This window comes from Micromys minutus, assembly GCF_963924665.1.
Source record: "Micromys minutus genome assembly, chromosome: 1".
Lineage (NCBI taxonomy): Eukaryota > Metazoa > Chordata > Mammalia > Rodentia > Muridae > Micromys > Micromys minutus.
In genome coordinates this window covers 76,894,893-76,908,053 of record NC_137969.1, presented here as the reverse complement: position 1 = coordinate 76,908,053, position 13,161 = coordinate 76,894,893, and the positions used below count along the sequence as shown (strand labels likewise).

Genomic DNA, 13,161 nt, shown 5'->3' with positions numbered 1-13,161 from the left:
AGAAGGCTGCAGAGACGCGCCGTTGCCATGGCACCCGGGTGCTGGCTGCTTCAGGATCAGGCCCGGAGGCGTCATCGTTGCCTCGTTGTCAGAGCTTAGAAAAGGAGAAGAGAGCTCCTGCGGCCATCTCTGTGACCCCAGCCGCTGCATCTTCCACAGGCAGGAGGGGACTTAGCGGGAGACAGGTGGCAGGAGCAGGGAGAGGATAAACGTCTGGGTGAGGGGTAGGGAGGAGGGTGATGCAAGCCGTCCTCCAAGGATTAGCCCCAGGATCTCCCAGCCTGGCACAGCTTCGCTTCACCGTGCACAGGAGAGCCCCTCGCAGGCCGGCTTAGATGCTGAGTTTTTGTCCTGTTATTTCCCTTCTCAGAGTTCAAGGATGTGATTCGTGGAAGAAAAGAGATCACTCCTGAAATGTTAGCTTTCACACACAGAATGCTGACCATTCAGTTGATTAAGATGCTCAGTACGAACGCGAGTTTTTACCTAATTTTGTTAACTATTCCTGTTAGAGCTTGTTACAGATTGCAATTTAAAAACATAGTCCACAACACCGCAGCCTTATCGAGATGCAGCAGGAAGGATGGCCCTGATAGTTTATTAGTGTTGTGAAAATTGACTTAACTGTTTTTTAAATTAAGTTTTTGTTTTTGTTTTTTTTTTTCTAAATGCTTATTTTATATGGAAAGGCTTTCTCTTTACTTTTTTTTTTTTTTTTGTTCTTGGAGTTCCAACAAATATTGTTTAAAAGGGTATATATGGTAAAGGTGGGATACAAGTATCAGGTTAAAGTATTTTTAGTAAAGTATTTTTAATCTTGTGAAAAAGTTACCAATATAATGTGCATCTATGTACATGGTTCAAACCCACCCTGGAAGGTCTTCAGACACTCAGGTTTTTTCACACACTTAAGAGGAAGGAACTAATTTTTGCCACTGCAGTTTACTGTTGATCTGGCCTAAGCCACTTACATAGACTATTTTTTTTAATTGATGATAAACTTTACATTTTAAATGTGTAAAAAAAATCACAGTAATAAAGTAGGAAATGCTAAGAACTTTGGTTCGTGGAAGGTACCATTTTATTCTAGTATGTTGGCATGTGTATGGTGTCCCTGGTGATGATTAGAAAGCCGAAGGGTTGAATATCCTATGACTCATTTGAAAGGCTTAAGGGACTTGGCAACAAGAGTTCATGTTTATGTTGTTTGTTTACAACCGGTGGGATGTTTCCTTTGAAATTAGAGAAATTCAGTTACACTTTGGATTTGACCCAACTTCATTTATTTTTCATTTACTTTACCTATGCCTTTAAAAAATTATATTTATGTGATTTTAATAGCTCCTAATATATCTGATATATTTTTATTTGTTATACTGGTTCTGGTCTTGAATTTAGCATTTTAGCTTTCATATAGGTGATATTTTTGTAAATAATTACACCTAGTAGTTATGAGCTCAGAAGTATGAACTATTTCATACTTTTATTTATGAGCTCAGGATTATGTTTGAGATAAAATTCTGGGAAAACACTGAGAAATTAGTTCCAGAAAAGTTCCCTTCCAGGAGCAAGTTAAACATCTTAATTTCAGTAACCCTTCTGTGAAAATAAAGTTAATGATGTCAATGGATAATGAGTGTGAAACTAGTGTGGATTTTGTGTGCCTTTTGTTTTGCTGAAAATTTTATTTTATTCTGTGTCATTCATGGTGCAATCATTTTCACTAGCAGGTAAGCAGACAGTGTAAGTAATCTAGTTGGTTTATCCAAGTCACCTCAAAATAACTTGTAATTGAAAAGTTACTGAAGCCCTAATTTTGCGTTTGCAAGAAGGTATTTTATATAAAAGAATGTTTGGAAAGAATACAATGAATAGTAATGATTACTATCCAGTTCGCTGACTCCTTATTTATCCAAAGAGCTAAAAGCTAACACTAAGAACAGAGCGTGAGCTGAATCATCTTTTAAAGAAAAGTTTTACGAATTGGCAGGGGATAGAGAAAACCCTGTTCCAAGCTCCATCTTCTTATTAACTTGAGGTCTCATAGATTAGGGTTGAGAGGGTTGAGGATACATAGAAGGGTTGTTAGGACCGTCTGCGATGGGAACGTGTTGCACTGGCACGTCTGTAGAAACATGTCTTCTCTGAACACTCCCTCTTACATGTTTCCATGTGGTAGTGAGCTTACAGTGCGCGGTAGATCTCTGTGGCCATGCCACCTCCAAACTGGCGGCTGAGCATATACCTTTATCTTTTAAAATCTTATAGCATTATTCATTGACAAGTGGAAAAATGGATGAAGATAAAGATATTGATTCAAAAGAGAGTGGAGAATATGAAGATGACTTTGAAAAGGACCTGGAGTGGTTGATCAATGATAAAGATAAAAGTAATGGCAGCATAATAGAGGTATGTGTACCCATAGCACGCAAGGAAATTACGTCAGTGGAATGCTTGGCACTTACATCTGGAAAGTGTTTTGAAGCTGTGACGGTTTTCACTCCTGTTATCTCCTCTAAGCGTCACAGCATTTTTTTTTTATGTATATTGAACAAATACCATTATCCTTGTCTTGGGCATCGGATGGTTTAAACACGATGTCATAATGTTTGGATGAATGACAGGATGGGAATTAAAATGCAGTTAACAAAGCTCAAACGATAATGAAATTTTAATCTAAGTAAATATGTAACATGATTTAATGCATCCAAGCTGAAAACCTAAAAAGAATCATGGATTTATACTTTTGCTTTAGATTTATTTATTTACTTTATTTATATGTGTACAGTGTTGCTGTTTTCAGACACAGTAGAAGAGGGCATCAGATTCCATTACCACCATGTTGTGAGCCACCATGTGGTTGCTGGGAACTGAACTCAGGACCTCTGGAACAGCAGCCAGTGCTTTTAACTGCTGAGCCATTTCTTAAGCCCTGTGTTTATACTTTTCATAATAATAAATTCTCTAAAAATATAATCTCCCAGCTAATAGTTGAAACCTTAAGACAAAATTAACACTTCAGAGTAGTGAAGAAAGGGAAAAAATAAAGGGCTGACTTGAGCTATAATTAACCAGGATCCTGTGCTGGTAATCAGATATACAGAAGGGAAAGTCAAGAAGAATGACCCTTTCCTGGCTCTTCCTGTTACACACATAGGCATTTAACACACACACACACACATACACACACACACACAAAGAGAGAGAAAAAGAGACAAGTGTGTGCACACACATTCATATATAATTCGTGTGTGCAGATATTAGTATGAATAAACAAGGGAGTAACAAGAAATTCTCCTGGGCTGTTGAATGTGGTGACTTTGGAAGAATAGCAGTAAGAATAGTTATCTAGATTCCAGAGAGTGGACAGAAAGATTGTGAGGAAACCAAGGCATTGTGTTTTACCGACTTAACTCCATCTTGATTTGTTATGTGGTGGAGGAAAAAAGATGCAGTAGAATATCTGAAAAAATGACAACAGTGAGTTTTTCCTAGGCTCTGTGGAGGAGAGTTTCATGTACCCAGGAGTTACCAGCGTGAGTGGAGGCAGAGATTTCCGGAGAGGTGAAGCTGAACCAAGGCCTTGCAGCTGCACTAGCTCAAGCTGTGGAGCGCTGGGCTGTACAGTCAGAGTGATAGTAATGAGGACTCATTGTCTCCCCTATATTTCTGGTGCCCAGAAATATGAGCTATGTTATGAGTAAAGTGAGGCCAGAAGCTCCCAAGTCCCCCGATGTATGAAATAAACCACATGAAAACAAAAAGCAATCTGCTTCACTTGTTCCCCAGGAAAGTGAATGAATAGAATTTCAATTGTAGTGGAGAGTAAATCTCATGTGTTTGTTTGTTTGTTTGTTTTAAAGATGGCTTGCAAGAAAGAAGACGATCTTGACCAGGAATTAAAAGAGAAGGAAACAGAAACAAAACTCGACCAACAGCTCTCTGATCCAGATAAATCTCCAAAGGATGAGCCCTTGCCCAGAAGAAATGACTTCATTTCTGTCCCAAGCATTCAGCCGTTGGACCCCATATCAGACTCAGACAGTGAGAACTCCTTCCAGGATTCCAAACCAGAAAACCAGAAAGACCTGGAGGATGAAGAGGATGAGGAAGTAAGGAGATACATTATGGAGAAAATTATAGAGGCTAACAAGCTTCTACAGACTCAAGAGCCTGTGAATGATAAAAGGGAGCGAAAACTGAAGTTCAAAGACAAGTTAGTTGATCTGGAGGTCCCACCATTAGAAGACAGTGATACTTGTAGAGCACTCTTAGAAAACGAGACCAACATGTCTGGGAAACTGTCACAGTTATGCATTTCTGGTGACTTAGGACAAGAGAGCGTGCTTGTGTCTGTTACTAATGGCAGCTGTGAAGAGAATGACAGGAAGATCCTGGTGGAGAGAGATGGGAAGTTTGAACTCATGAATCTACAGGACATTGAGAGTCAGGGGTTCCTGCCTCCCATTAGCAGCACTAATGGTACAGATCAGGAATCCTTACAGTTGCCACTCAGGTCTCCCGACCCGTCTATCGGTGGCATCAAGAAAGAAGAGCCTGAAGCACAGATTCATATTATGACTCTCTCTCCAGCAAGAGAGCCATTGGCTCAAGTCCCCCAGCCATCATCCAACCCCAAGAATCGTCCAAGCTCTGCTGCCAACCCAGATCTAAATAAAAAAGCCAGGAGATCCAGTTACAGGATACAGTCAGCAGGTGTCTCTCCAGTGACCTCAACTTACTGTCTCTCACCTCGACAGAAGGAACTCCAAAAACAGCTAGAACGAAAACGAGAAAGGCTGAAGAGGGAGGTAAGACGGCAGTGGGCACATGTGTGGGATCCATGCTTGACCAATGCCACAAAACAGGAATGGTTCAAAATACCAGGAGTTGTTGCCTCTTACTGACTTTCATGTTGTTAAATCACTGGGGAAAATGTTGAGGAGGGAACTGCCATTACCTTGATCGTTCCTTCTAGACATCACTAAAGATAATAGAACCTCTGTGTTGACCCAGAAACGATCTCAGACGTGACACTGTCACGTTAATTGTAAGATGTGAAAGCAAGTGATATGAACTGGATGAGACTCAGATCTTATTTGTGTAAATAGTGAAGGCACGACGTAGGCGACAGGTAAAATCGCCTTCCCACCGCCGTGGGTGTGTGTACCTCAGATATCTTCTGTGTCTATGATCCCTTGATTTCGGGGATTGCAGTTTTGGATTGAGGGCGGAGCTTGTTGAGGATGCAGTTCCTAGCATGCCCGTAGCTCTTGGCTCCATCTCCTCTAAGGGCCTAATATCCATGCTGAAATTCTCTAAATCCCTCTGAGATATCAAATGAGGCCATTGGGGAGGAGGTCAAATGCCCTGGCTGAGTTGCTACAGTGTGATCACGGAGAGCCTGGCTCACAACTAGTGTGTAGCTTCCTGCTGTCCTAGTTGGCTCTGTTCTTTGACTACTGGTGACTCTGCAGGATGAATGTAAGCAACTTCCTTCAAGTTTAGATAATTTCTTTTTTTAACAGTTGCTGGATAATTGAGACACAATTACATTTGTTTAAATAATTAGCCAAGCTGCTGAGAGTGCATCTGACAGCAGAATTGCAGGTTTTTAAGCATAAATAACCTGAAAAACACTTTAATAAAAAATGTCAAAACTATAAAATTACAGCCAACTCTTCTCTTGTCATCAGCAGACTCTAATCTTGGCCTCTTTACTCCATTTCTTTTTTATTTTTAAGCTAAAGTATTTTATTTATTCAGTTACTGCTTTACTCTTAGTATTGTGCTGTTCTGAAGTGGGAACCTAGGTTCCTAAGTGAATGTGCCATCAGCATGCTGAGCTACATCCCAGCATGAGTTAATGTGCTTTCACAACAAGGCCTAGGCCACACTGTGTCTTCCACATGTATCTCCCACATATTTCTAAGTGAGTGAAATATTTTCCTTCATAACTGCAGTACCGTCATCACAACTAATTTAACAATAATGGAAAAATGCTCAAGCAATTCACAGTGCTTCTTAAAAGTGTTGTTCTTGGCATTGCTGTAATTTAATTAATTGGTACCAAGAATAACCTAAGAGTATACAATAGATACACATGGTTCCCAATGGCATGCAGTGAACACCATGTAACTATACATTTCTCTGACTTAACTGCTCTCAAGAACTTCACTTTTCCTCTTAAGTTAGTTTGAGGTCCCCCCTGTATTTGAAAGAGGAGCAGTTTTTATTTGGAAAGTTTTGAGGCAGGGAATCCTACTTTCAGAAGTCAAAATATGTCATCCTGATGTAGTCCAGCCTGATGAATTACCACTAATGCCTATCCCCCCCCCCCCCCAGGAAGAACAACGGAAGCTAGAGGAAGAGAATGAGAAGAAGAAGGAGAACGAGATGGTGTTTAAAGCATGGCTGCAGAAGAAGAGAGAGCAGGTCATCGAAATGCGGAGAGTTCAGCGCGCGAAGCAGATAGAAGACATGAGCGGCAGAGTGAGTGAGCCTGTGCTGTGGGAAGCTGGCTGGGCGCATGCAGAGGCTCATCTTGTTTTTTCTTCCTAAGATTTATTATATATATACATCTACACCAGAAGAGGGCATCAGATCCCATTACAGATGGTTGTGAGCCACCATGTGGTTGCTGGGAATTGAACTCGGGACCTCTGGAAGGGCAGTCAGTGCTCTTACCTGCTGGAGGCTCATCTTTACAGAAGGAAAACATGACCCTACTCAGCTCTGCAGAAGGTATCATGTGCATTAATTACTCTCGTTTCCTCAAACTGACCAATACCAGATGATTCTAGTTATAGTCAAACTTTCCTGGCACAGAAAACAGAAATTATTAGTTCATGTTTTCAAGGTGTTTTAATCTTAATAGTCCAAGTGAGAAATCATCCATAATTTCTCCTTACAAACTGACAGACTGAAGCCACTTTAGAGTAGATAGAAATCATCGGTAAAGTCTCCCAAATTTAAAATGCCAAATATTTATTGATTTTATTTATGTGTATGAGTGTTTTGCCTCCAAGTATGTTGTGCACCATGTGTGTGCCTGGTACCTAAGGGGTCACAAGAGGACACCAGATCCCGTGGAGATGGATTACAGACAGCTGTGAGCTGCCATGTTGGTTCTGGGAATTCAACCCAGGTCCCCTAGGAGAGCAGCCACGGCTCTTACGCATTGAGCCATCTCTCAAGTGCCACCAGATTTTTAAAATTGAAATACAGGGACTGGGGGAAGGGGTGGTTCAACTTTTAAGAGCCCTGACTACTCTTTCAGAATGCCCAGGTTTGGTTCCATCCCCTACACTGGGTGGTCCATGCTCTCCTGTAATTCTGGCTCTAGGGAATCAGAGCCCAGGCCTTGGGCATATATGCATGCACATCATACACATAAACAAAACTGGAATCACTGTGCATATCACTTTATTTAATTGAACTTATACATGTGTATTTCCAGAAATTCAATCTGTTGCTTTCCCTTTATCATGGACATCTTTCTAGGCCTTTGTTGTTAGATCTTACTTTTAACTATCTAACTTCTATCCTCCCGTTACTAATGCTTTCCTCGTGTAGGATTAGATAGGTCTCAATATTGTGCCATCCTGGTGCCGCAATAAAGCTGTACATTAAGTGAGGAACATCAACAATCTGTAGGAATGTTTTTTTTTTAAGAGTAGAATTAAGACTTTTGAGTGTTCAGAGTAACATTTTTGTCATGCCCAGCCATCCTAAGTTTAAAAGAGCTTCTAATTCCTACAAGAGAATGATTGGTATATTAATCACAGATTAGAATGTCGTGTGTAATTTGTCATCTCAGTTTGTCTTCAGATTAGTCATGTCCATGCTTGTCTGTGAGTACAGGTTTGCGTTTGTGATATAATAAGAAAGATATAAATACTGGTTTCTGACCTGACTTCTTGGCCCAGAGCTCCCCTAAAATCCCATGTAGATCCTAGGAATGCTCAGTGGGTCTTTTGTTGTAGAGTTTGATCTTTGGTTCCAGTGTTGACAGGGAGTACCTCATTTCTGGGGGTTCCCTGAGTCTTGTGTGTCTGGTTCTAAAGTGAGGGCTGGCTCTCAGGGAACTTTTGGATAAGAGCTGACCTCCAGAAACCAAGTCATGATCAGGACCTGGAACTTCCTGTTCTACCTCAGGAGTGTGAAGTGGGGAGGGAGAGGCTAGAACTGGGCTAATCCATAAGCATGTGGTGATGCCTTCAACAAATTCCTGAACTATGAGGTTTGAGGAGCTCCCCAGTGTGTTAAAAGGGATGCCATTGTGCCCTGGCACAGGTACAAGAACTTCAAGCCCCTTCTCGGTTCCCTGTTTTAGTGAATGCTGCTGGTTTGCATTCTTTATTCTTCTTATGTGTATGTGTGTGTACCACATGTGTACCTAGTACCTAGGAAGGCCAGAGGGAGGAGGGGCCACCACAGTTGATCTGCTACAGAGCTGGAGATGAGACTGGGTAATTGGATTTGGAGAGGAGGGGGAGTGAAGATCAGAAGATTGCCTATTGCTTCCCTAGCCTGTGTGGCTGGTAGGTTCCCAGGGAATGCCTGTGGGAGGTAGCGGCTGAGACAAAGGGCTGAGGTGGAGATGGAGGCTGCTGTAGAGGAAGCTCCTGTGTGATCCTCCGGAAATGGTGCTGAGAAGGGGAAGAACCAACAACTGGTGTGCTACAAACCCGGGGATGAGACTGGGGGACTGGATTTGGATTTACTGATGGAGAGTGAAGGTCAGCAGTTAGCCCTCCTGCCTCCCTGGCTAATGTGGGCACTCAAAATAGATTTTTATCAGGACTGAAGAAGGAACTCCATAGCTAAGAACGGCAGTTGTTCTTTCAGAGAACCTAAGTTCAATTCTCAGCACCAACATGTGCCTTATGATTGCTTGTGATTTACAGGGTGTCTGATGCTCTGGATGTATACAGGTACTACACACATGTGCACACACCCACACAGATCTGCACAAATACACATAATTTAAACAATAAAAAGGAATTCCTAAGAATTACTTAATAAAAATTTCATGAACACCTAATTAGGACTTTCAGAATTATTTCAAATACTGTTGGTATTTTTAGGACTTATTTTGTTAGAGCAAAACTTTCCCAGTTGAAAAAATCAGGAAGGAAAAGATGTAAATAGTAAGTTCATCCTATAGATGATCATCACATATAAAAATGATACAAACTCTAAAACCCAAAAAACACTGATTAAAGTTGTCATGTATCTGTTGCTTATTAGGTGGCATGTGTTGTCTTATGCACAGAAATATAGTTTCAACCAAAATAAGGATACTCTGTCTTACAGACTATTTGCAGACGTTGGAGAGTTGGCTCAACACTAAACAGTGCTGCAGTGAACCCAAGTGAACCCATGTCAGGTGGCTCACAGCTGCTTGTGACTAAAATTCTAGGGAAACTAATGCCTTTCTTGTTTCACAGACACCTATACATATGTGCATGTACACACACACACACATATAAATAAATAATAAATATTAAGAACTTTTGAAATATAAAATAAAATATTAATTTTGAAGTGATAAATTCTATGTAAAAAGTATGCAAAATTATGAAGTGTGTACATCCAGTGATAATTATAGTTTCATTTCTTTAATATTTATTTTTATGTGTATGTGTTTTGTCTGAATGTATATTTGTTCACCACATGTGTGCAGTGCCTGTGGAGGCCAGTAGAGGGCAGTGGATGCCAACTGGGGCTGGAGATACAAATGGTTGCAAGTTGCCATGCAGGTTCTGGGAGCCAAACCTGGGTCCTCAGAAAGAGTGGCCAGTTCTCTTAACCACTGAGACATTTCTCCAGTCCCAATAATAGTTTTGAAGATGTGCCTAGCAGTTGCATATCTTCTGACAGATACTGTTAACTGAAAAACGTAGAATTTAAGGAAAAGATGAATAATATAGTGGATTACATATTTATAAACCGCACTCCATGGAACTTTCAGGAACTAAAAGCACTCAACTCATCCCATTCTTTGTTTTATATGCTTGTATCTTTGGGGGAAAGACATTTGGTTTGTCACAGAGTTCAGCTTTGAAAACCACAGCTGTTCCTTTCTCATTAATTGATTTGTATACTGTGTGGTGCTGGAAGTGGGTCTCAGGACACTGAGCATGCCAGCTAAGTGCTTCTGAGAACCAACCCCATTGTCCTCAGTAAGACGAAAGCTTCCCGGCAGAAGCATAATCAGTGTTGGAGGAATGAGAAATGCATTTGGGTTGAGTGATTGGAATGCAGGCCATGAAGTTGGTGTGAAATACTGGCTGGGAACGTGGTTCTTGTGGAGCTTCAGAAGACTGAAGCAAACCTCTCTCCCTTTTTTTTCTACTCAGCAAGTGAACAGAGACCCACAACAAGCTTTTCGATTATGGCTTAAGAAAAAGCACGAGGAACAGATGAAAGAAAGGAAGACAGAGGAACTCAGAAAGCAAGAGGAGTGCTTGTTCTTCCTGAGAGGAGCAGAGGGCCGAGAGAGGGCCTTTCGACAGTAGGTTGACATGGGCTGAAGTGTTCAAAAGCTAGCCCCACCCCCGCTGGTGTCTGTTACCTCACTGTCCTGAGCATACAGACCTCACATCAGAGCTCCAGCCTTCAGGAAGGCTGGAAAGTAAAGGCTGACCCCGCTTGTGTCAATCCCCTCCCTCCTCCCTCCCTCCTCCCTCCCTCCCTCCCTCCCTCCCTCCTTCCCTCCCTCCCTCCCTCCCTCCCTCCCTCCCTCCCTCCTTCCCTCCCTCCCTCCCTCCCTCCCTCCCTCCCTCCCTCCTTCCCTCCCTCCTTCCCTCCCTCCCTCCCTCCTCCCTCCCTTCCTCATTCTTTTTTTTCTATTTGTATGTCAATCTTTTATTATAAAAGTAAAAGTGCAAATTTGTATTTTCATCATCCAAAAATCTAATCCTGATTTTAAGCACTAGAATGCCTATCTTCTGAATACTTCTTTGTAAATGTGTTCACAATAGAGATATACATGGTGATCATATTGTTCCTAAAGTTTTATAACAGGTAATTAATTTGCTTAAAGTAAAATGCCATTGTGGACCCCAAAGAATGATTTTCTTACTATTCTAAAGTTGTTTGGGTTTATTTCTGGAAAACTATATGCATGCATAGGTATGTATATCCCCTATACACGTCTATACCAGACAGATGTGTATAAAGTTGGTTCTTGTGTTATTTTAACTAAGCAAGGACTCCTCCTTTATTTCCCCTCAGTGCTTATATTTCCTTTATCCCTTTCCTGCTTAGGCTCCTTTTTTTACATTTTAAGGAAGGGCCATTTAGTCTACCTAGAGGCACAGGCTCTAGAGTTTTCCTGCTAAGAAGCATGAGGCAGCAGTTTTGCAATTTGCTAGTGTTTTGAACTGAACTAATGTTTTACATGCTAATTTCAAGGAATAACTTATTTGGAACATAGCAAATAGTTATTTGCTTAGAAAATGATTATTGTAGAAAAGGGATAGGACTTGTAACTCCTGTAAGTTAAATTACTACCAAGCCAAGCACATTGTCAGTTTTGCCACAAGGTAAACCTAGTCTCAAGCATCTGATCCCAGGTGTGATTTGCTTTTTTGAATGAGCCTGGGAAATAAGACTATGTCTAGTTGCTTCTTTAACAATTGTTAGCAGAAACTCTTTAACAATTCATAGCAGAAATGTTTGTTTTCTATGCTTGTAGATGAGAAGCTTAGTTAGTATATGATACTCACCAATTGATTATGCTCTTCTCACAGATGGCTCAGAAGGAAACAGATAGAGAAAATAGCAGAGCAGCAAGCTGTCAAAGAGAGAGCCCGGCAGCTCCGACTAGAAGCACGGCGCTCTAAACAACTACAGAGCAGCCTGTACAGCATGCCGGAAGCCAAGACTTTCCGCTTCACCGACCACTACAACTGAAACCATGTAGGAAAAACTTTATTTGAAGCTGATGTCACCAGAATTTTGTGTGTTGTTTCCCATGGGCCCCTTGTCTTGATAATATTTCAAATTGTGGTAGTGGGATTCGCCTTTTAGTGATGCTGAATTTATGTTGTTTTCACACAAACACAAAATAAATGTCTCTCACAGTGTTGAATGTGTGGTGTCTTCTTGTAGTCAGTGCCACAAACTCATCAATGAAGAAACTGTTCTACCTCTAAATTACTTTGTTAACATCTCTACACAGAAAGAAAGGCATTCATTTCTTTTTATAGTTTTTACATGATCATTTAAGACATTGCAACAGAGGGACAGTGAGATGTCTGTGGGTAAAGACACTTGCCACCAAGTCTGATGACCTAAGTTTGATCCCAGGGCTGCACGTGGTAGAAAGAGACACAGCTCCTGCACACTGCCCTCTGCCTTCCTCAGTGCGCAGTGGGGTGCACACCCCACATCCCACCACTAAATAAATGTCATACACACTTAGATCTTTCAGAAGAACGTTTCATAAGGCTTAAGGAATGACTTCAGTCTCTATCAAGGCATTATCCAAAAGTTTATTTGCCAAAGTTGAATTTTAATGGTGGTGTGCTAAACAGTGTAGAACAAATATCAGCTGCTGGTACCATGGAGAGACAGTACAGCTCTTCTACACTTCATTCTGTTTTGTGCACAAAAGTTCCTGATAGTTTTAGGCTTGTTTTAAAATTATTGTAAATGTTTTATATAATACAATACTATGACACATGTAAATTCATAATATATTTATATAAATTCATAATAATATATTACATATATAAATGTGAGTTCATTCACAAACTCTAACGTGTAGTTTACAAGAATGGGAAAATGCAGAGAATGGTTTAGTCTTGTGTTTGATTGTTAGTTTTGTTTTGATGATATGGGGGTCTTTCTATGTAGCCTAGGTTGGCCTTGAACTTAAGAATTCTTCTGCTTCTGTCTCAAGTGCTGGGATTGCAGGTGTGGACCACATGCCCTGTGCCTATCTTCTGTAGCACTCAAGTGGTCTTATATTTCATTACAATTGGTTTTGGGATCCAAGGGCGTATTGTGCAATACTCAATTTAGGATTGTTATGATTTAGAAGCAAAACTGAATGCAGAACAACTGAATGGTACCCAAGTACTTGACTCGTGAGTGAAGATACTTGTGAAAAAAATTCAAAGACCCACCTGTCCCCATCTGGAGTAAATG

General features: G+C 40.9%; 1 protein-coding gene across 1 annotated transcript; it reads left to right on the top strand.

Moving 5' to 3' along the window:
- CCDC181 (coiled-coil domain containing 181) lies at window positions 1–12,065 on the top strand. The gene is made up of 6 exons (XM_080917640.1): window positions 1–159; window positions 2,269–2,409; window positions 3,864–4,811; window positions 6,346–6,492; window positions 10,365–10,519; window positions 11,760–12,065. The coding sequence occupies exons 2-6, from the start codon at window positions 2,293–2,295 to the stop codon at window positions 11,920–11,922; spliced, it is 1,530 nt and encodes a 509-aa protein (XP_080773766.1). The 5' UTR covers window positions 1–159; window positions 2,269–2,292; the 3' UTR covers window positions 11,923–12,065.
- Window positions 12,066–13,161: the final 1,096 nt, after the last annotated feature.